Source organism: Python bivittatus, unplaced genomic scaffold (genome assembly GCF_059951505.1).
Source record: "Python bivittatus isolate LINGU-HERP-01145 unplaced genomic scaffold, Pbiv_v1 ctg000020_np1212, whole genome shotgun sequence".
NCBI classification, from domain to species: Eukaryota; Metazoa; Chordata; class Lepidosauria; order Squamata; family Pythonidae; genus Python; species Python bivittatus.
Window position 1 is genome coordinate 1617693 of NW_028277030.1, and position 22707 is coordinate 1640399.

General features: G+C 39.2%; 2 protein-coding genes across 7 annotated transcripts in view; both read left to right on the forward strand.

The window, feature by feature from the left end:
- MLPH (melanophilin) overlaps positions 1–8933 on the forward strand; it is a 72653-nt gene extending 63720 nt beyond the window's left edge. For all 6 annotated transcript variants that reach the window (XM_088133002.1, XM_088132986.1, XM_088132997.1 and 3 more), the window contains 2 exons: positions 5897–5994; positions 7685–8933. In XM_088133002.1, coding sequence (XP_087989128.1) covers positions 5897–5994; positions 7685–7711 — 125 coding nt within the window. In that variant the 3' untranslated portion in view covers positions 7712–8933. The remainder of the gene's footprint in view (positions 1–5896; positions 5995–7684) is intronic.
- A 10536-nt stretch (positions 8934–19469) lies between these two features.
- Positions 19470–21952, forward strand: PRLH (prolactin releasing hormone). Its single transcript, XM_025171672.2, has 2 exons — positions 19470–19651; positions 21705–21952. The coding sequence occupies exons 1-2, from the start codon at positions 19558–19560 to the stop codon at positions 21866–21868; spliced, it is 258 nt and encodes an 85-aa protein (XP_025027440.1). The 5' UTR covers positions 19470–19557; the 3' UTR covers positions 21869–21952.
- The last annotated feature ends 755 nt before the right edge of the window (positions 21953–22707 follow it).

Below are 22707 nucleotides of genomic sequence, written 5' to 3' on the forward strand. Positions count from 1 at the left end.
TGCAATAAATCAGTGACTCTAATAAACTGGAATGGTGGAGGAGACACCCAAAGGGCCACTCAAGGAAGAACAGGCTGGAATTTAATCAGTGGGCAGCATATGGGCAGCAAAAATAAATATGTTGCTGCTTTCTTCACATCTGCTAAATGCTGCCCAGGAGCTCTTTTTAAAGCGAACCTTTCCTTCCTAGGGAAGAAAGACTGCCAACTGCTGATGACCTTTGGAGAGATGGGCACCAATTCAGTGCAGACCTCCTGGTCTTTGATCTCTCAGTAGCTTTTAATATCAACCATGGGGTCCTTCTTGACCAGTTCCAAGGGATTAGAAGGGGGAGCACCATTACTGGTGGTTTTCCTCTTTCCTAAGAGGTCAATTCCAGTTGAGAGGGAGTGAGAGATCCAGTCAGAGGCTTCTATCCTGTGGAGTGCCTCAGGACTCTTACCACTTCTCTTTAACATCTAAACAAAATCACTAGGAGATATCACCTGTCAGTATGGGATCAGATATCAGCAGTTTGCTGGTGATCCCAAGTTCTGTATCTTGGCCCTGCACCAAGCAGGATGCAGTAGAGCTGCTGGCCCAGTGCTTGGAAGCTGTCAGGGTTTGGATGAGGAAGAACAAACTTGGATTGAACCCCTCCAAGACAGTGTGGCTTTAGATCTGTGGGCCAACTGATTCCAGTGTAGCATCATCTTTGACTCTGAATAGGGTTCTACTTCTCCTAGGTCACTCACACCTTAGTCATCTCTCATTTGGATTACTGTACATAATGTCCTCTATCTGGGGCTGCCCTTAGAAAGCATTTAGAGGTCACAGCTGGTACAAAATGTGGCAGCCTGGGAAGTTGTGGCTGCTACCCGTTATATTTGGGTGACTCCACTGCTTTGGGAGCTGCATTGGCTGCTTGTTGGCTTCTGGGTGTGATTCAAGGTGCTGGTTGCCACATTTAGAGTCTTAGATGGCTCTGGGCCAGGTTATCTGAGGGCCTACTTTCTCCCGTATTCATCTGCCCATCTGATCAGATCAAACAGGCTCAACTCCCTCCCATCTCTCTGAAAACCATCTAATATGACCTAGGAAATTGGCATTTTTATGTAGTGAAACTCCCATCCTGCAGGTATCGACCTATCTCCCCTTCCTAGGCTTCAGGAGAGCAGTTAAAACCTGGTGTTTCCATCTAGTCCATGTCTTGAATGTTGGGATGCATTTGTGGACATATAACAACAACAACTACTACTACTACTACTACTACTTCTTCTCCTCCTCCTCCGCCTCCTCCTCCTCCCCCCCTTATGACTTTATTCCTTCAGTGAGTTTATTTTTACTGATTTTTTTCTCTATGGTATTTCTGAATATTAGCTGCTCAGAACCTTTGAGAAAGAGTGGCATATAAATGTAAAAACGAAACAAAAATATTTATTTAATTATTTTCATTTCCAGGCAAAAGTGCATTTCCTTTATTATAGTTTGGAAGTTTCTTCTCCTTTGTTTTTCTTCATATGATGTTGTATTCTAACTGATCATTACTACTGTCCTGTTTTCTGTTTTTTCTGGTAAGAATGACACATCTTGTGAGTTTTTGTAGGCACTGAAACTGGCATATATTAACCCAAAATGTTGAGTTATGCCCACCAAAAGAATGGTGCAAAATATGTTGGGTATATCATCCCCATCCACCAAATTGTTTCTTAATGATACAGAATAGAGGAGGAATGACCTGGTGTCCCACCTTCCATCTCTATTCTGCTGCCATTATATTCATAAAAGGATTAAGACTGGAATAACCAAAGGATAATAACCCTTTGGGACTGTCCATGCTCGAAATCTATAGGATATTACAGAATATTTCAGTGGCTCTGGAAAGTTCTCTGAAGGCCACACACCAGGAATTTGCCAAGGTTCGGAGACATTGATATAGATAAGGTAAATTCTTGCTTGTTGTTCATTTCTCTCTCCCTCCCTCCCTATTTTTTCTCTGTCTTTTGTCTTGTTTTTGCTAGTTAACTGTTTTTGATGTTTGCTGATGTTTAATTAATAAACATCAAGCTATATTTTTGCTAGCTGAACCGAGTGACGTGTGCGTGCTCTGATCTGGATACAGGGATTGACTGAGTGTGTGCTGGTTGCAAACTAAACTAGAAATTATCTGCAATAATTTTTCAGCAATTGAATGTTCTTGCAAGAAAAAAAGGAACTGAACTGTGACTATTGTTTAAAGCCAAAGGGAAAAAGCAACAATTTTTCCTGGGTTTGAACTTAAACAAGCCAGCCAGCAGTTGGAACTTATTTTTTCAGAAGGTTGTAGCCCCATGCCAGTCAAAACAAAGGGTGGGAAAAGCTACTTGGTAACATTCATAGAGTGTCACTCAGAGTATTGCACCTGTTTCTCAACCAGTAAGAATGAAGTGTTTGAGAAATTGAAACTGTACTGTGGGTAGGTAGCAAGCAAGTTCAGCAACAACAACACCAAAGAGATTAAAGTCTGATCATGGGGGAGAATATTGCAACTGGGAATTTGAAAAATAAAGGCATCGAACATGAAAAAAACATTCAGTTATAAGCCCTGAACAAAATGGGGTTGCAGAAAGAAAGACTCAAAGCCTGCTAAGTGTGATAAGGTATATTTTGCTTTATGTAAGATGATTTGGGGGGAGAGGCACTTGACACCTTATCTGCAAAACCGGCTATCAACAAAGGTGCAGTTTTATGCAATGGGAGCAAAGCCACTCTTGTCACACCGAAACGTATTTGGATGCAAAGCTTAGGCATATATCTATAAAGAAAAAGAATAAATTAAATTGCAGAACTCAAGAATAATGCTGGGCTGTCAAATAGGAGCAAAAGGCTGAAGGATTTTGGACTTAAAAGCTGGAAAAGTAAAACGCAGGGTTGCTCATTTTAATCTAGAAGAGAGAATAACCCTGACGCCTAGTTTTACCAGTAGTGCCTGGAAGCTCACAGAGCGAAGTAGGTATCAACAATAACAAGAACGCTGCCCAGTCAGAAGGGGTTCCTGAGGAATCTGAAATAGCATCGGACTCCAAAGAGGCCGTGGCACCCAGTCAAAAACAGACGCAGGACTAGAGCTAAGAAGGTCTCAGAGAGAACGTGCTGCAGTTCAGGGAAGGAAGTGCAGGGACTGGGGAAACTGCATGGGAAGGAACTGAATCCTTGCACAAACCAAAACGGGAACTCTAGCAGAACTAGCAAAGGGCAAGAAAGCCATAGGCTGCAAGTGGGTTTTCAAAAAAAGCACATGTCATGGAAATGTGCACCATCAGAAAGCTAGGTCAGTGGCAAAGGGTTACACACAAAAATAGGGTGAGAATATAAGGCTTTTGCACCTGCAGTTAAACCCGCCAGCATCAGATTGCTATTGAATGTACCAGCATTTTGGAAATCACACATGAAGCTTTTCTGCATGGTGATCTGAAAGAGGAGATTGACCTGTGCCAACCACCAGATTTGAGCATTACGGTGCACAATTAGCACATGGAGCAGGTGAGGAGGGGAACGTTGGATACTTCATCCCCATCCACCAAAGTGTTTCTTTAATGGTGGCGGGGGTGTCCTCTTTCCACCCCTATCTGCTGCCCTGAGGCACCTAAAAGGGTTACAGCTGGAATAACCAACGGCCACTCCCTCTGGGACTGCCTGTGTTGTTTCCAAAGTCTCTGGAAATTTCTGTGCCTTTTGGTTATCAGTAGAGATAGTGCACTTTGTTACCTGCTGTTTACGTCTCTCTCACCCCCTGCTTTTGCCTGCCTTTTATTCTGCTTTGCCAGTTGTTTTAGAGGTTTTGCTGATGTTTAATAAATAAACATCAACCTATATTTTTGTGAGCTAATCTGAATGTTGCATATGATCTGGGACTACACCGGGTGCAAACTAAACTGGAAATTACCCACAGTAATGTTCCAACACAGGTGGACATCACAACACATCTGTGGTGTTAGATGTATCATTCCCAGAATTTCAGTTTGCATTATATTTTCACATATTTTTCTTTTCTAGAAAAGTTCACAATTTCTACATTTTAGGCATAAAGACAGTAAACTGGATAACACTAAGTTATCAGACAGTAACAAAATTCAGACTTTTCCTGAGCAGAAAATTTTTCTATATTTGTATGAAGCAAAGTACTTTAAACATAGAGTGGATTCCACCTATGATTGGAAGGTTGATTTCCAAATTGGTAGGAGTTGGACTAGTAGAGAATATTAGAGGTTGCTCTGAATTCTGTTTTTAAGAAAGATAAGATAAGGGGAGAGAGGAAAACTGCAAGAAGCCAGAGGATACTGTATTCCAGGATGGGAGGTCACATAACAGAATTATAGAAAGACAATCACACTCTGATTGTAAAAATAGCCACATTGTGGCTTCACGCATCATGCTAGGGGATGGATATGTGGTTAGATTGTTTGAAGTAAATGAATCTGTTGCCCTACAAAACAAGGGACAATGGGGAAAACTAGATTTTCTGAGTTCCTGCCACTGGCAGTGACAATGTAAAAAACAACCTTTTATAGTCTCTACTTCAGACTAATGGGCCAAGAGGCTACATAAAAATACTTTTACTGTATCATAGAATCAATACCACTGCTATGGCAACCTAGCCTTTGTTATTGTGCATCAGTAATATGTACCCTCTCTAGATATGCTGCATAAACCCTATCTACCTTTCACAACTGTGAAATCAGTCTGTTGTTTAGCTGCAGAAATATAAAGATCCTGCTACAGCACTGCTGCATTGTGTATTGTTTCCATCTGTGTCTAACTAATTTAAGGTTAATCCTCAGACTGTCTAGTTACTTTGCAAAGTATTTCTCCATTTCATACTTTTCTGTTGTCTTCAACCTGTGGCTGAGGCATGTTTTTATTCCGTCTTTTTTTGTGTAAAAACACAAGAGGCATCTCTTTGAATGAAAAACATGGGCTTTCTGGTGGTGGTCCCTACACTTGGGAACTCTGCTGTGAGAGAGGCTGAATGGGCAATTTCATTGTAATCAGGTCAGCTCTAGGCCGAAGCTTTTTTGCATTAAAATCATTTTTCATCACCTTGTCTTAGCAGCTCCCTGCTACAGTACTGTTTTATCATGTGAAGTTCTGGGTGACAGTTGAATGACATTAAGTTAAGCAGATCTGGGTTGAAATCCTTCCCCCGTCGTACATGCAGATAGACAGACACACATGCCATGACATTTATCACATTATTGTGATAAGTTTCCCAGCCTAACCTCCCTCACAGGCATGTTGGGAAGATAAACAGGAGCCATCTCTGTTTAGTAAAGGAGGAATGCAACTCACTGGTCTGTTTTAAGTATTGGTATGCCCTCTAAACCTTAAATTTGGTAGAAGGGCATGTTTTAATTGTTTCCGCCATTACTATATTAAGGATTGGAGACCATAATATTTAGGTTCACATGGAAGCAAAAAGCAGGAAGAAGGGGTGCTTGCAATGCAAGAAGCACTTCTGAATCTTTTTAAAGCATTCACGCCCCTTTTAGTAACCAGCATTGGTTACTAAAACAAGTAGAATGTCATTAAATGGTTTAGATATGATACTGTGCCCAAATACTGTAAAACTTGGAGCTAATGGGAATAAATGATAATGTGGGGAATGCTGAGTAATTCATACAGATAAATTGTCCTATAGAGAAAAAGGTGTGTGTAACCTTGTACATTGAAAGCATTGCAATAAACCTATTTGCTTTTACAGGCTGATTTAATGGCTGTCCTGGAAGAGGTTTTGAAATTACAAATTCTCTCTGTAGTAATTTAACCATCCCTATATAATACCGGTTCTTTCCCCATTCTTACCCTTTAATAGTAGCGAAACAGGAACAATTTTATTTCTGTATCTTGCCATCCACATAACTTTCTTTAACTTTTCAAGGCAATGCTGAATCTTTTGCTCGGAACTCCTATTACAGAGGATCACTGACACAGCGAAATCCAAATGGAAGAAACAGAAAAGCAGATCACATCTTTGCGGCAAGTATTCAGAACTTACTTCATTGCCTTCATCCCGGTGGCGGCAGCAGACAAGGAGAGGAGTTCATGACAAATCTAATTGCCTTGAATTGCTAAATTCCAGTAGAAGGCAACTGTTTTTTGCACTGATTGCAGAATAAAAATATGTGGTCATTTCTAAATAGGAGGCTGCTATTAATATGAAAACATGCAAATTAGATAGGATCCAGAATCAGACAAAGTGGAATAACAGCCAATGGCAGTATAGCAAGCTTTTGCATCAGGGTAATCATATGATATTATGTCATTGGATAATTGCCAGCTGTTTTTATACAAGCAGATAAATGCATAAACAATAACTTTATCCATAGGCTGATTTCTTATTTTAAAACTGCAGTATAAAGCTAGCTAGCTAGCTATAGTAGAGCTAGCCCACTTCATTGGCAATTCCGCATCATGGGGTGTCCATGTAAAGGATAGCCAGTTTGGTCTAGTGGTTAAGGCACCAGGCTAGAAACCAGGAGACTGAGAATTCTAGTCCTGGCTGGGTGACTTTGGGCCAGTCCCTCTCTCTCAGTCCAACTCACCTCACAAGGTTGTTGCTGTGGGGAAAACACAAGGAGGAAGGAGCATTAGGTATGTTCGCCACCTTGAGTTATTTATAAAAATAATAAAGGCGGGATTAAAAAAAATCTAAAAAAAAAAATAGAAAACTCCACAGGATCTTTTCTTCTTTCAGCCATGGCCCTAAGCAAGAGGCTGTTCTCTCAACCACAAAAATATTGATTTCTGCTCCTGCCTTTGCTGCTCCTGCTTCTCTGTGGCAGCATATTGTTGTTAAGTCTTGGTTTGCACCAGGGAGCACTCTTATTTTTAAAAGATTAAAGAAGTTGGAATCATATCATATCATATATCATATCATATTATATATCCATTTCCAACCATATCAAAAAGCTTACCCTTCAGTAGGGCTACATAGTTCCCACCTGAAACTATAAACATGACAAACCATAACAAAAGCAGTTGGCTCTGGATTCTCTGGATGAGGTAGGAGTGCACTGGTTTGGGGCGTGTACCAACTGGCTTTTGGAATAAATGAGTGAATTAGTCTTAGTCCTTGAGAAAAAGGCTGGATTGGAAGTAGTCTTGGAATTATAATCCAAAATAATGACCCCATATCTTTCTGTTGTCTTTCATTATTGATTAACATTTCTAAAATGTTACAGTTGGGACAACCACTATCAGAGAAGGATTAATTCCTGCTGATAAATGCATTTGTTTCATCTTACCCTAATGTGTTTTCCTTCCAACATAATACATGTCTGAGTATATATGTAAGTGTAAGATTCTCTGAAGTCATCTTTTTTTCCCTATCGTTACTCTTGCAGTTCTTTGGAATATCTTAGGGGCCAGCAGCAATCATGTCTTTTTTCCAAGAGGCGTCTGCAGCTAGAAATGGTTAGCCTCACTCTTTTTGGTTTCATGACATCATTTTGCATTGTTCTGAAGCCAGTCGAAAGGAGGGCAGCAATTGCTATGAGCCATAGGAGCATCTAGGAGCATTTATGCCCAATCTGCGCCCAAACCCCAAACATTTAACTCCATGAATGGCATGGGGAAAATGGGTGAACAATCTCAGTCCAGAAATCTTTATGTGTGATATTACTTACTGATTCCTAAAGGCTCACGCTGGTGTTTTGATATTTTACAGAAGCCTGTGATGACCCATTGGTCTTGAAAACAGTGGACTCCTAAGACCAATACTGCAAAACCTTGCTCAAGGTTTCATTTCTGTTGCTTTTCTCCCTTCTACCTATCTACTTGTTTCACGAAAGAAGGAAAAGGAACGAATTACATTTGAAAAGAATTCTCTGAGCAAGAATCCTATGGAATTTGGGCTCTTCTAGCAGAGCAGCAGGTCTCAACTTATGCCATGGAATCCCTTCCTCAGGACTTTCTCAACTCCTTCCTTAGTTACCAATTCACATATTAAACAGAACTTTGGCTCCAACATTTTTCTTTCTTATCCACTCCTTAAAATATGTCTATATGGCCAAGTGGATTAAAGACATGTTTTCCAGGCCACTAAGCCCATGGTTTAGCTTTATTGGTCCCATGTATACATCTTTTAGTTTCAGTGCTTGGAACTGTCCAGGATTCATGTTATACTGCTGTTACTAAATGATTGTGTGGTAAGAAGAAGGATTTGACTGTTTAGTTTTTGATGCTGAAAAATCAATACTTCCTGCAGGTAGCTTGCACTCTTTTAATTAAATCTTCATGTTCTGATTGCAAAAAAAGATTCAGTAACACTTTTAAAGACTAATTCATTAGCATAATAAATGTATAGAATGAATTTTCTCTAGTGCAACTAATTCTGTTTACCCACTGGATTATAATCCCTGGAGATTTATGCACAGTAACTATAGACTTCCCTCATTTATGCTAGGGTTATGTTTCCCCAAAACCTTGCATAAAGGGATTTGGGCAGGAAGAAGATTTAGGATGTTTCCAGACAAGCTGGCACAAATTACATAATAGTATTTTTCCCCCCGCATGAAGTTGAGTACTTGGACAAAAATGATCAATCGCAAATTTGCATAAAGTGAGAGAAACTTGTATGTTAAGGGCTTTAAGGTTCACAAAACTTTTATTTCTTTCATTACTCCAAAATAATCTGGTATCATTCTGGAATACATTCTGTTAGCTCTTTTAGGTTAGCTAGTTATACAAATGTGGTATATGATGTACAGAGATGGCATATGAAGAATTTTCTTCTCATCAATCCAAGAGGTCTTCCAAAAAGTAGCAAAGACTGTAGATGGTTCTTGTTAAAAAAAATAATCTGTGCTGTAAACCTGGAAGGTCATTGTCAGTCCAAGTAGATAATATTACCATGTAGTGTGACAACCTTTTTCTTCTACTCCTATGCAGGATAATAAAAAGTTATGGGCTGTTAATTATCTCATTTTATAGTTTTACCTCTCTCCCCCCCAAAAAACATATAATGAAGCAAATCAGTTGTTGCATTTTATTCAGTTGAACATATGTTTAATTTTAAATCAAAATGTTTTTTTAAATAAGGTTTTTGGATCTCTAGCCAAATCTAAACTCTACTATAAATCTAGAATTATGTTTTCAAACTCTGACAATTGAATTTCTATGCTAGTTGTGTGTGCCAGATATTTGTTGTGGTGTGCCTCACATATAATTTCAGAGATTGCATCAGGTCTGGGCACAGACTTTCATAAAATTAAGATATTGCTGAATACTTTGAAATGAAGAGCCCTGTTGGAGATAATGACCTATATATCAAGCAGCCAATGAAACTGACATCATGACTGCTGTGCTCTTGGGCATTTGTTTTCAGGGCAAAAAAGCAGTGCTTAGGCCACTTCTACCACAACTGGCTAAGTGACTTTATTCCAACATGACCAGGTGGTGTCATCTTGACCCTAATATAATCATATCCAAGATTTATCTGCAATGTATTTATTTAGGGCTGTGCAGTGCTTCAAATGTGATTCCCAAAAGGTATTTTGGAGCACATGGGAGTGCAAATGCAGCAAGTTTCTGCAACTAGCAGAAACTCACATCTTTTTCTTCGGTCACACGGCTACTTTGAACCGTTCCAGAGAGGTGCTGTGTTTATGCCTTTGTGCAATGCAACCTTTTTGAAATCAAATCTAAAGTGTGGACAGCCCTGATATTTATGTCTTTGGCAATCAGTTACAGTCCATGTGTACCCGTTTTCTTTTTTCTTTTTATCAAAACTTTTATTAAGATATATAAAAAGTACAATTAAAATACAAATCAGAAAGTATAGAAGAGAGAGAAGATAGAACTAAAAGAAAAAGACAAAAACTAAAAGAGTGAAATCAAGTAGAAAGATGAAACAGAAAGTGACTTCTGACTATCTCCAATACAAACATGAGTACAAATTTAAAAAAAAAAAATCTTTTACTACTATTTAATCCCAATTCACATTATTTCTATCAGCACAAACCATCTAATCATTAAATCCCACAATCAAAGCTTCGTTTTTTCCCAACCTAAGCACGTAATCTAGGATGGGTTGCCGTGTACTCATTTTCTCACATAGCTAAAGATACACAAAGGAACTGAAAGTGTGTGCTCCTATATCTGTTTCTCTGATTTATGTTTTTCCCAAGTTGTAGAAAGAATCTTAAATTCAAGCCAAAATTCTTAGTTTTAATGCTAATATATCTTTGCTGAATTATTTGCAGTAAATAACCAAATTAGAAGGCATTTTCCAGTTACAGCTGTGACTTTTCAGTATCCTGAACTTTTAATGCCTCCTGTGAGCTCTCTTTCATTACTAGGTTCTCATCAACCATTATGTGTCCAGATCTCTTCCAGTTAATATAAATTAATTTCATTAATGCAATCAGGAAGAGAAGTCTGTGTTATATGTAGTTTCATTATTCTTTCTTAAGGGCTATGTTATCTCAGATAAAGCAATTTTGGGACAATGTAATCGAGTGGGAGTGGATTCTGGATAACTTTTTGGAAGAAAAGACACCCACACCCTACATCCATACACGTTGACAGAACTTCATTCTAAAGCAATCGTAGCTACTAGGACCCTTTGCAAAAAGAATCGGGTAACCCCACCTAATGCACCCATTTTGCCCTAAAGCAGACATTATACTGATTCTGTACATCTTACACGTCAGCTTTTATTTTGATTCAGAAATATAACCAGGTATGCTGCATTATAAATAAATAAATGATGTTTATGTTCCCCACAGCAAAATGTTCTGTTTTCCTTCCTCGCTTTGAGGGAGATGGGCTTTTCTACCACTCTGATTGTCTGATTAACCAGTTAAAGCCTTGAGATCAGTTCTGCCTCAGGTCCACTTCTTTGGGATGTGGAAAGCCGAGCCAATTAGCTCTCTGCTCAGCTCCTGAACCAGAGCAAACATTACAAAGCTTTTCCAACATTTTCTCTGGAGCTGAGGGCAGATTTCCCATGGAGGTGGGGCGGAATTCCTGCCTCCAAGATCTCGGTATTTCCTCCCTCCTACCATGTGGACCTTGTCATCATCACCCCATTCCCCAAGAGGGAGGTGTGTTGCTGCTTTCCTACAGAGTAGTGGATGTGGGCAGCTGAAGGAGGGGGTTGCTGAACCCTGTGAAAATCTAATGCCTGGGAAGCAGTAAAGCCCACAGCCCTGTGGAAAGGTCCTTAACCAGAAAAGAAAGTAAGATTGTGACCAAATGGAGATGATTAAAATATAGAAATACATCATTTACTAGATGTTCATCCATTTCATGACAAGTTCAATGAGAACACTGAAGGAGACCATTTCAAAGAAGTTTAGATAATTTCCAAAATGAAGTGGCTCTTAGTAGAAGCCCCTCAAAGTGAAGATAATATTTCTGGAGTTTTCTGATTTGCTTTGGAGAGTGATTGGTTTCATTATTGCTTGTACTTAACATTATTGTGAACCTCTCATTGGGAAACTTCATAGAAAGAAAATACCAGGTAGGAGGGATAAGAGGCTGTTTTGTGATAGCCCTAGCTTCCCACAAGAAATGACATTAAAACAGCTCTCCGGGATCTTCCAAATCTAATGATTTATAGAGATGTAGAAAGGCAGAAACAGAGAAGTTTGTGTAATGAATTCTCGCCTGCAGAGCTGTGGACTGCTTTTCATCCTACATAACTTTCTGATCACAGTACTTATCCTTCCAAAAATTTGCAGATGCTCACTAAAGTCATGTTTCCTTCACTGCTTTATTAACGCTAATTGCTCAAAAATCCCACAGAAAGGACAGGATGTCTTTCTTTTTCTTTTAAGAAAAAATGCCCAATTCTAAATATCCAAAGCTGTAAAGCTCTGCTTTAATCACTTTGGCTCACTGGGCAATGTCCTATTCTGAAGTGGATGCTGAATCATTGTTAAATTCCCAAGACTGGATAATGGCATTTTCAGACTACTTTATTCCTATTGCTTAAACTGATAAATGGAATAAGGCAAACTTAGGGTCAAAGGTGGTGAAGGACTTCCTGAATACCAAAAAGGCAGTGCTTAGTTGCTGATGATTAATCAAGTGAATCTGAATGGGTCCATGCACACTGGTCACATCCTTTCAACTCTGTTTCCAGCAAGTCAGAGGTTTCTACTTGCATTTCCTTGAGTTCTTGTGGAATCCTTGCATGGTCAGGACTCTTAAAATCAGACAGACTGCACACTTGCATACTGTCTCTCCCACTCAGCTCGGCAAGGCTGCATTCAGGAAGGACAAGGCTCAAAATACTATGGGGCAGAACCATTTTTCATGGTGGTGTACTTTTGTGATACTTTGTTGGAGCATAGTGGCTAAACAAAGCTCTAGTACAACAGTGAAAAGAGCTGAGACCCTAATGTATGTTTGTTTATTTATTTACCCAGACTTACATGTTGCTCAACTAAAGTTTTTGGTATCTCTCATCAATGACTAGGTTTATCTGCAGGATCACAGGTTCCTTAACCCCAGGACAGAGAATTCTGGATCAGTAGTCTATTTCCTAATGAGATATCTTTGTATATTCAGTTTAAGTTTCTTAAACACATATTGGTTAGTTGAGTTGCAAATTCATATACATTGGAACTGCAGTAACTGGATCAGGAAAAACTACAAGATTTCTGTACTACAGCAGTTTTGACATAGTGATAAATCAAGTCCAGGCATATGCAATGCCACCTTTTCTCCAGTGTTTTTATTTACAATGGCCCTACGTTACATATACTATGTGATTTACAAGGCAGTTTGCCCAACACAAATCGGCGAACCATAAAAGTGATCAGGAATTTCACTGGAAGATCCCAACCCACAGCTCTAGCACCTCATTACAGAAGGTCCTCTGTAAGGGAATCCATAAGATGATGAGTAGTTGTCCATCTGTTTTTTGCATATTTACAAGTAGTTGGCTGCCATGATAATAGGATCACTGACAAACTAGCCTTTTATATTTTTTTAATTGAAGTGGGTTTTTTTCCCCATATAGTATGCTGGTATGAAACACAAACACTGGAAACTGAGCTGTAATATTTATATCTTTTATGGTATGGAAAACCCAGCATACCCATACATTTACAGTTATGCACATACAGTACTGTGCAAAAGTTTTAGGCAGGTGTGAAAAAATACTGTAAAGTAAGAATGCTTTCAAAAATATATATTGTAATTGTTTGTTTATCAATTTACAAAATGCAAAGTGAGCAAACAGAAGAGAAATCCAAATCAAAATTTGGTGCAACCACCCTTTGCCTTCCAAACAGCATAAATTCTTTTAGGTATGCTTGCACACCGTTTTTGAAGGAACTCAGCACGTAGGTTGTTCCAAACATCTTGGAGAACTAACCACAGATCTCTTGTGGATGTAGGCTGCCTCAGATCCTTCTGTCTCTTCATGTAATCCCAGACAGACTCGATGATGTTGAGATCAGGTCTCTGTGGGGGCCAAACCATCACTTCCAGGACCCCTTGTTCTTTACGCTGAAGGTAGTTCTTAATGACATTGGCTGTATGTTTGGGGTCGTCCTGCTGCAGAATAAATTTGGGACCAATCACACGCCTCCCTGATGGTATGGCATGATGGATGAGTATCTGCCTGTATTTCTCAGCATTGAGGACACCATTGATCCTGACCAAATCTCCAACTCCATTTGCAGAAATGCAGCCCCAAACTTGCAAGGAACCTCCACCATGCTTCACTGTTGCCTGCAGACACTCATTATTGTACTGTTCTCCAGCCCTTCGCCAAACAAACTGCCTCCTGCTACAGCCAAATATTTCAATTATTCATTATATTATATATTATATTATACCAGCCCTTCGGTGTATGACCTGTGACATGAAACTGTCTTCTACAACCTCACCTTAGTAGCAGAGTTTGGCTGTTCCTCACCCAGTTTTAAGCCTCTTACACAGCTATTTGTGTTTCAGTTAATGACTGTGTTTCAACCTACATATGAAATTGATGATCATTAGCACCTGCTTGGTATAATTGGTTAATCATACACCTGACTCTAATCCTACAAGATCCCTGACTTTGTGCAAGTGTACAAAGTGTGCAAGTGTAAGAAATGATGCTGGTTTGAAGCCAAAGGGTAGTCACACCAAATATTGATTTGATTTAGATTTCTCTTTTGTTCACTCACTTTGCATTTTGTAAATTGATAAACAATTACAATATATATTTTTGAAAGCATTCTTACTTTACAGCATTTTTTCACACCTGCCTAAAACTTTTGCACAATACTGTATACTAATGCAATCATGTACTCACCCACCATCTCAACAAACAGGAAGAGAGGGGCTTATGGCCCCTTCATATACCACCATGCTGGGTGGAGAGGCATGTGATGTGAATGGAAGCACAAATGCAGTTTCTTGAGCTGTTGAGAATGCAGCTATTCTGAGGAAGAGGTCATATGTGGACTCCTGTATTACAGTGGAACAGACACCAGAATGTATTTCTCTCTGTTACTAGGTTTTATTAGTGACTGTGGAACCGTAAGAATTTTTCAACTTCTAGGGTATGAGCCACTCTCCACTATCCCCCACCTACTGCAGATGCATAACTACAGTACCTCGCAGACCAAGGCCCCTTGGAGGAACGGAGACCCTGGACCCTTCCATTTCCATCCAGAAGAACAGCTCTGAGGTCCGCATCACAGAGCTGAAGATCAGGTAGAAGAAAGCTGTCCATGATCCCACCATGCACCCTGTGCCTGTTAAAATCATTGTCACTGAATGCCTCTCTTGGTGCCTCTGACACAGCTGTGGCCTGCTGCCCAGGGAACCACCACTAAAGCAGAACCAGAAATTTTGAAATCCAAGACCAACTAGAAAGATGTGCCGTTTTATCTGATTTATTTCAATGATACAGTGTAAGTTAGCTAGACATAAAATACAAACAGATCAGATCACTAACAGAAGTTAGTGGCTCAAATATTAAATTAAGTCAGACAGAGTCAATAGAGTCAGATGTGTTGGAAGGAAGGAAGGAAGGAAGGAAGGAAGGAAGGAAGGAAGGAAGGAAGGAAGGAAGGAAGGAAGGAAGGAAGGAAGGAAGGAAGGAAGGAAGGGGAAAATTTGCAATTTAAATGTCAACGCTGTCTTTTAATGATCTAAATGATGTTTTAGAATATCTCAAACTTGTAAAATCTCAGGTGGCACAATAATGAAGGAACACAGTCAGTCTAGTTTCCCAGTTAATTTGCTTAAAGGAAGAAAATATTTCAAAATAGAAAATCTCCTTCCTTGAGTTGATGAAAAGGAGCCGAAGTTGAGATGGGAGGAGGGGAGAGGCATTACCTGCTGAGATGCCCTGTCCCGATGCTGATGTCACAGGCTGCCATGCATATACAAAAGGAAGGCATAAAAGGGGGAAAAGGGGCCACCAGCTTGCACTGAGCCTGGCCACTGAAGGCATAGTCTGGCTGTGCCACTCTCCAGTCTCTCTTGGAAGACAAGTGAGTATTGCCTTCAGTGCAGTTTGTCAGCTCTATGAATGTCTGCTTTCGGGAAAGGTGGGGATAAGGAAGGCAAAACAAAGCATGGCATGCATGTTCTCAGTAGCCTCATCCAATTTATTGGGGGAGATGCTAAATCAAATCATCTTCCAGATCCATTTTTTTCTCTGCATTTTCTAAGTTTTCGCATTTTGTGCGTGTCTGTATTTTATATGTGCTTGCTAAGCAATTTCATGTTACTATTGCTAATGGTTTGCTACTGCATTCTACTACTGTAATAATCTCCTGTTTTCCAATTCCATTGTTTTTTAAACAAAATAGTGTTATTCCTTATAAAGCAAAGAACGTTGTAGATGCGAGATCCACAAAAATAGAATTTCCAGTCTGCTTATTTCAGGCATACAATGTAAAAGACTACTTGCATTCAACCAGTAATAAAGGTAGATCATATTATTCCAGCTTTCCAGTTAGGAAACTAAGGCTTAAAGAAAGCAACTTACCTCCAGCTAGCCAGTGGACTCCATCATGAAGCTGTGACTGGATCTCAACTTTCCATTCATTTGGTTTTGCTCCCTCTTAAAAAAGACAGTGATTTACCTGCAGCCAATAATTATCCCATTACATTTGGTGAGATAGCTACAAAGCTCCAGTCAAAGAATGGAACTGTGATAGCTAACATTCTGCCATAGAAGAGAGGAAAAGAACAGCTATTTTTTACATAAATGAATGGGCAAATGTACTTTTACAAACAATAGGGATAGTAAACCATCAAAATAATAAGCTATTCGTTTTGCAATACAGAATTCAGATGTTTAGGGTAAGGGGCTCCCCAACCCAAACTTGTATATGGATACAGCAGTTGAAGCCTAGTTTAGCAATGATCAGTTGTGTTAGTTGGGTGTTGGCAGGAAGCAACAGCAGGGGTGGTACTGTATGTCTAGCACATAGAAACACATACCAGTTCAGCAACCTATTCCTCATTAGCCTCTGTAAGCTACTTCTCTTCTTTGTTCTCTACTGGTTTTATAATATGAAATATTTAAAATGGCATCACAAGAGTTTGGTTTAAGTCCCCAGCACTATTAGATATCTGGTCTCAGATGCTTGTAACATAATTACTTGTTGTGTAGGGAACCACTACTGGGGCTATTTATTTATTTAATTTAGATAAAGATGCTCCAAATAGATTTAAATAATTGTGAGATAGTTTCATGAGTTTTTGTTGACAATAAAAATGTGTTTGTATTTTATATTATGTATTTGATTTTATTTTCATCTATTTTATTGTAAGCCACCCAGTGTAAGTGTAAGTGATTGATTGCGAGGGTTCTGACACCCAGAGTCATGTATGTGAGATGGACGGCTATATAAATCAAATAAATAAGAAGCCCATTCATGTATTCCAGAAAAAACATTGTTTTGCTGGAGTGGACTGATAGATTATGCACCCAAATAGAAGCAGACTCACATATGTACAGTCAGAAACCAGTACTTTTAACTGAAATGTAATATGAAAACAAATTTACACATTCATTTTTGCTATTTGGAAAACAGCTACATTTGATTCTGAATGGGATTAATTAGTTCAAACAATGGAGAATTGTTTGCTTAACAAATATTTACATTTACAAATGGTGGGAAAGAATTAGCTCAGGCAAATACTAAATATTTTGTACATTAATTTTTCCTGTGCCAGCAAAGAGAAGAGCATGAGAAGGAATCACTCAAGTTACAAAAGGTAAAATGTTCAGTCTAGATATACATCCCCTAGTGAGTGGTCTAACACACTTTGATTCTTTTATAATAAAGGTAGCAAGGGGTGGAGGCAGAGATGCAGCCAAAGGTGGCACTAGGCAAACAGCAAGAGGGGTGCCTAGATGGGCAAGGGCAAGGGCAAGGGTTGGCATTGAAAGTGAAGATTTTGAAGTGCAGGAAAAAATGGGACTTGGACCAATTGTTGACAGAATCAGGCACACTATTTACCACTTCACCAGCCTGGGTCCATGTGCAAACCGACAGTGGAGATTTAGATTTGATTTTGCATTTCAACATTCAGTAGCAAACAGATTCAATTCAAACTGCTTTCAGACTGAGACTGAATCTGAAAAAAAGATTTGGTCATAGGCTGTAATGAGCAAGCATTGGAATGATTGCTACTGTTTCACTTTTAAACAGAATAGGATGAAAATAGCAGGAACAGTAGACATTTAGAGGACACTAAGCTGGCAAGTCTCATCCATGTATCTTTACAGGTTTTCCTGGAATAAAACTTTGAAATATTCCCTCTTCACCTCTTTTAAGCAGTTCAAGCAGGAATGAGGAAAGAATAACTCACATACCCCAAATGATCCAGCAAAGAACCTGTTGAGAAGTTGCACTGAGCACATGCAAAAAAGGGTTCAACTGCAACTTAAAAATTGAAAACTTTCAAAAATTGTTTGAAAAATAAATTCTGACTTGCTCTATCAACCTGGGATGTTATGGGTTCTAAGTCAGATGGCATAGTTGGTTGACCAGCCTGGCCTCTTTTCAGCAAAGTTTGTCATCCTGGAGTGGTGTCCTGAGATCACTGGTTTGTGCTGAGGGACAAGCTTTTTGCATGGCTGCCAGGAAGAGAGGACTCCCGGGATTTCCAGAACTAAGAAATGAAGCCATGCTTTCACCTCTGATCACTTGCTGTACTGGCTGCCAGGCTGGCATGACTCCTTGATGCCAAGCAAACATATTTCCTTAGGGATATGACCCAGAAGGATGCCCAATGGTCTCATTCCCAGGGGTGGAAGGTAAAGTCCTATGGGTGTGGCCTATTGGCAATACTCTGCCTTTGTGAGAGAACCACTGAGAAACCCCACAGTCCGTAGGTGCTAGAGTTGCTGACAGGCTGGTCAGCTTTGGTGAAGGTAAGCATTGGACACAAACAGGACCAGTCAGATTCAAGAAACTGCCTGGTAGCAGAGCTGGCAGACAGATGGGCAGGCCGGCCATGGAAATGGCAGTGATGGGCAGCTGGTAGAGCAGATGGGGAGGCCTCTGGCATGTTGAGCCAGGCAGGCTGGCACAAAACTGCAAAGATAAGTACTGGGAACCAATAAATGAAGTGGTTAGGAGAGCATGTCTCCTTAAATCCAAAAGCATCAGTGAGTCTTAATCCCTATTTTATGGGGTTGTTTTTAATAAGGAAAAGACTACCAGTTTGGAGAAGTTTGGACTTTGGAAGAGCAAGTATTCCTGGGCCTAATTCTTGCTCCCTTTTTCTCAGGTGCTGGCTGTGGCTTGACAGAAATGAAATTGAGAGGTTTGCTAAAGGCTAATTCTGATGAAAAAATGGCAGGGCCAAGAAGCTTTCTGATGCTGGGCCAAAATAGACATGGTGTGAATTGCATGTTTCTATAAGTGTAACTTGGAGCTCTAAAGGGGACTCATACAGCAGTGGAATCTAGGGTGGGGTGGAATAAAGTGTGCTTTAATTATCTGTTTTCCTCCTAAAGGTCTCCATGAAAATCATCTTCAAAACTGCCTTTTGTATTTCAGGGTTGTGGGTCAACAGAACACTCTTGTTTCAATAAGTTCATTTTCAGCAAAAAGGGGAAAAAAGGTGAAATCTATCACTGTTTTTATTTTGAAAAACAGCATACATGAACATGATGGTTGGTTTAGCCCTAAGAAACCACACAGCACATTTCAGATGGAAATAAAAATTAAAAATAATATTGGAGAATATGAATATAAAAAAGAAACACCCCAAAGCAGAAAACCCAACTTACTCAAGCAATCAAAACAATGACCGTGCTTTTTGTATCAGTCTGATGGCAAAATTTTGATGGCAATTTGGGTGGCAAAACAAGTTTGAGTACCAAGATGTCATTTTTCAGGAAACTAAATTATTCTTGAAATTCAGCATTCAAATTTGTTTCGCTTTTGTAGAATTTTGCAGTGATTCTGTCCTTTACTAAAGTTATCTTTTGAGGAGTGCATTTCTTGTATGAGGCCAGTAACATGCTTTTTCTTCCCTGTTGCTATAGGTCTCCTGCGTATTTTCTTTTTTTAAAATCAGACGTCAAAGTGCTTCGAAGAGTGGGGGGAAAACCTGAAAGGAATGAGGCTGCTAGTTGTCTGCCTTCTGGGCTTGCTGCTGGCCTTTATACCTGGGACTAAATGCCGAATCCTTGAGCGATTCATGGAGATCAGGAGTAAGTTCCTACAGCCAGGTGATTGTGTATATAGAGATATTTTTCATGGGCAAATTATCCAGGCATACACACAAACCTGAGCACCTGCTGGAGATGGAATCTGGGTTGATACCTAATGAATGTTGGCTGGGTCTCATTTCTCTCTCAAGACCTTCTAAAGTGAATATATTGCATACCGTATCTGGGCTGCAAAAATCTGGAAGACCACTAGTCTTCAAAAGTTAGATTTGCTGCCATCTAGTGGTTGTCCAGGTTTTTGCCACCCAGATCTACCTGATATGTCTTACTCTGGACATATATCTTGCTATGCATCACCTGCAAAAGAATTTTTCACTTAATCTAGACTAACCTGTTCTATTTTGTTACACAGACTCTGGAAATCCTCTTTTATTTTTGCTCTCAGGGAAAGGAGGACCACCCTTGGGCTATGGGCCACAAATGTTCCCTACGCTCTTTTTTTGCAGCTCTCAAATCACACTGCTGAAATCACTTAATTTTCCAGGAACTTTAAAAAAAACCCAGATTATTAGCCATTTGACAGGCTTAACACACTTCTTTTACTTAATTCAAAAGCCTGAAAAACTCTACTGCCACCACCACTGTTTTAGTGATATTGCTGCCATGACACCTGAGGTTCTCAGATACTGGGGGAAAAAACAGAAAATGATTGTCCCTGGTTGAAAAAGAACATTGCCCGCCCTTAAACTTTGCAAGACCAAACAAGCAGAAATAATATTATGAACATATGTATTTCATGTGTCTTTTCACCACTCACCTCTGTTCTGCAACAGCAGCTGTGCATACATAGAATATTCCTTTTTCCAGGACTAGATTCAGACATCCAATCATCTCAAGATGGAAAGCATATGCTATGATCCATTGGTTAGTCCAGGACTCTTCTCTTAACTCATATACTTTGATGTTCCAAATATTGCAGCACTAGCTAGTAAATGTATCTTTGCATTTGAAGGAAACATTTTGAATCCTAATCTCTTCCTTGTCAAATTGTTGCTTGGTGCCCAAATTGACCAGTTTACAATGACAGTTTCCTGAGCAAGGGACCCTATTAACGTTCATTTCCAGAGAGGCAAAAGACAGACTAGAGGTTAGAAAGAGAGCATACAGAAGAGGATGAGCATTGGCTTTTGAAAGTCAGGCTGTGCCCTGAAATTGGAGAAAATTCAGTCCATGCTCCAATTGCATATTTTCCACAAACCATCTTTCTTCCTTTCCCCATTTCATTTATTATTCTATTGTCTTGATATATTTGACACATAATGCCCTAAACTTCTTCAAACATACTGTTTTCGTTCTTTGTTCTCTTGTTCATTGTTGAGAAACAAATTGTGCAGCTTGGCCTAAAGACGCTGGAGTGCCTAGGTGCAAAGATGAACACATTCACTTTTTAAGCTGAAGAGTTTGGGGACCCCTGATTTAGACCCACTGTTATTTTATCAAAGTTCTAAAGTCTAGTAAATGCAGTGGCTAATATTATTTCTACTGACTGTTTAAAATACAGTTCCATAACTTGATGGTAAAATTATGCAAATTATCACCTGAAAAAAAGACCACAACTGTGCCTATCTTTGAACAAGTGTGAGGAGCACCTGGAATCAAAATAGAAAATGAAGAATTGTTTCTCCTAATTCTTTTTTTCTTTTGGCATGTGTTTTTGCAGAGCATCAGATTTTCCTCCAGACATGACAATGGCTACATTTTACCACTGCACAACTATCTTAGAAGAATACAACTCACACTCATGGATACCAAATACCCATGTCCTTACGGGCTTTCTTTTCATCAGTTATGATGACTACTAGCATTATTACATACAGTAACCATCTTTATACATGGCAATCTATGAAACTGACCTGATAGGAAGAGTCCCACCCACCTACCAAAACTAAGAAGTTTTACAAAAGATTATAATCTTAATTTTGCCTCCTCTGATAAGCGCCTTTATGTTTTACAACATGATAGGATCAATGCCGCTGTTTCAATACGCTTTCCCTTTCCACTGAGTTCTCACTGTCTTCTGGGCTTTGCCTTCCAGATCCTGATATTGATCCTTCTTGGTACACCGGGCGAGGGATCCGACCTGTGGGGCGGTTTGGCAGGAGAAGAGCAGTTGGAGAAAGTGTCCAGAAATCTGGCTACAAGCACCTGCAAGCTTGCTTCCCTATAGAAGAAAGCAGTGAATCTCTGCAAGATGAATGAAGCTACATAAATAAATGTTTTAATACAATGGTGACCAAAAAAGAAAAGAAAAGAATTATAATGCACATGTGCACATACACAATCCATCTTCATCTTCCATCCTTCCTGAAACTTAATAAAGATGTTGGACCTTGCTTCAATCTTAATTATTATTATTTTTGTTATTAAGAATAGAATATCTTTTGGCTAAAAAAAATTCATTAGACCATATTTCTCTCAAATACATTTGTATTATCACAAGGTGTACAAATCATTTTTGGATTACTTATACCAAGTAGTGCAATTCCTCAGTGAACAGATATTGTTATAAATAGTTTTGGTTTGTTTACTTTGCATGGCAGTGTTTTGCATTTCTATCCTTCTTTTTCAGTCCCAATATGCCATTTATGTATTAAAATATAAGACTCCCCTCCTTCCAGGAGTTTACAGTCTAAAATTAGTTTTTATTCAGTTATACACAATTATACAAGCTATACTTCTGAACACAGTTGCTTCTCTTATAAATACAGCTTCTCCATTTTATTATACATGAATATGAGAATTAGTCAAAATGCTTAGGCTTTAGCTGAACTTGAAGTTATTGGAAATAATAATAATTAACTCTTGTACTAAAAACGAGTAGTACTGTTATCCAGTTCATTATCATAGAACTGGATAACAGTAGTAAAAATATTAACAATCTTAAAAGCAATAAGCAATATAACCATCACTTTGAACTGCCAGTGGCAGTGAGTGTAAAATATTACACAAAATTAGGTGTTACACATCCGAAGCTCATGGAAATAGAAGAGTCTTCAGTTTTGGATGAAAGAAAAAGAAAAAGACTGCCAGATTAATTT

Bases quoted from the DNA above. Each gene is read 5' to 3' on its own strand.
- PRLH (XM_025171672.2), top strand. From the start codon at position 19,558: ATGAGGCTGCTAGTTGTCTGCCTTCTGGGCTTGCTGCTGGCCTTTATA. The intron at 19,652-21,704 runs GTAAGTTCCTAC...TTTGCCTTCCAG, and splicing joins GCGATTCATGGAGATCAGGA to ATCCTGATATTGATCCTTCT.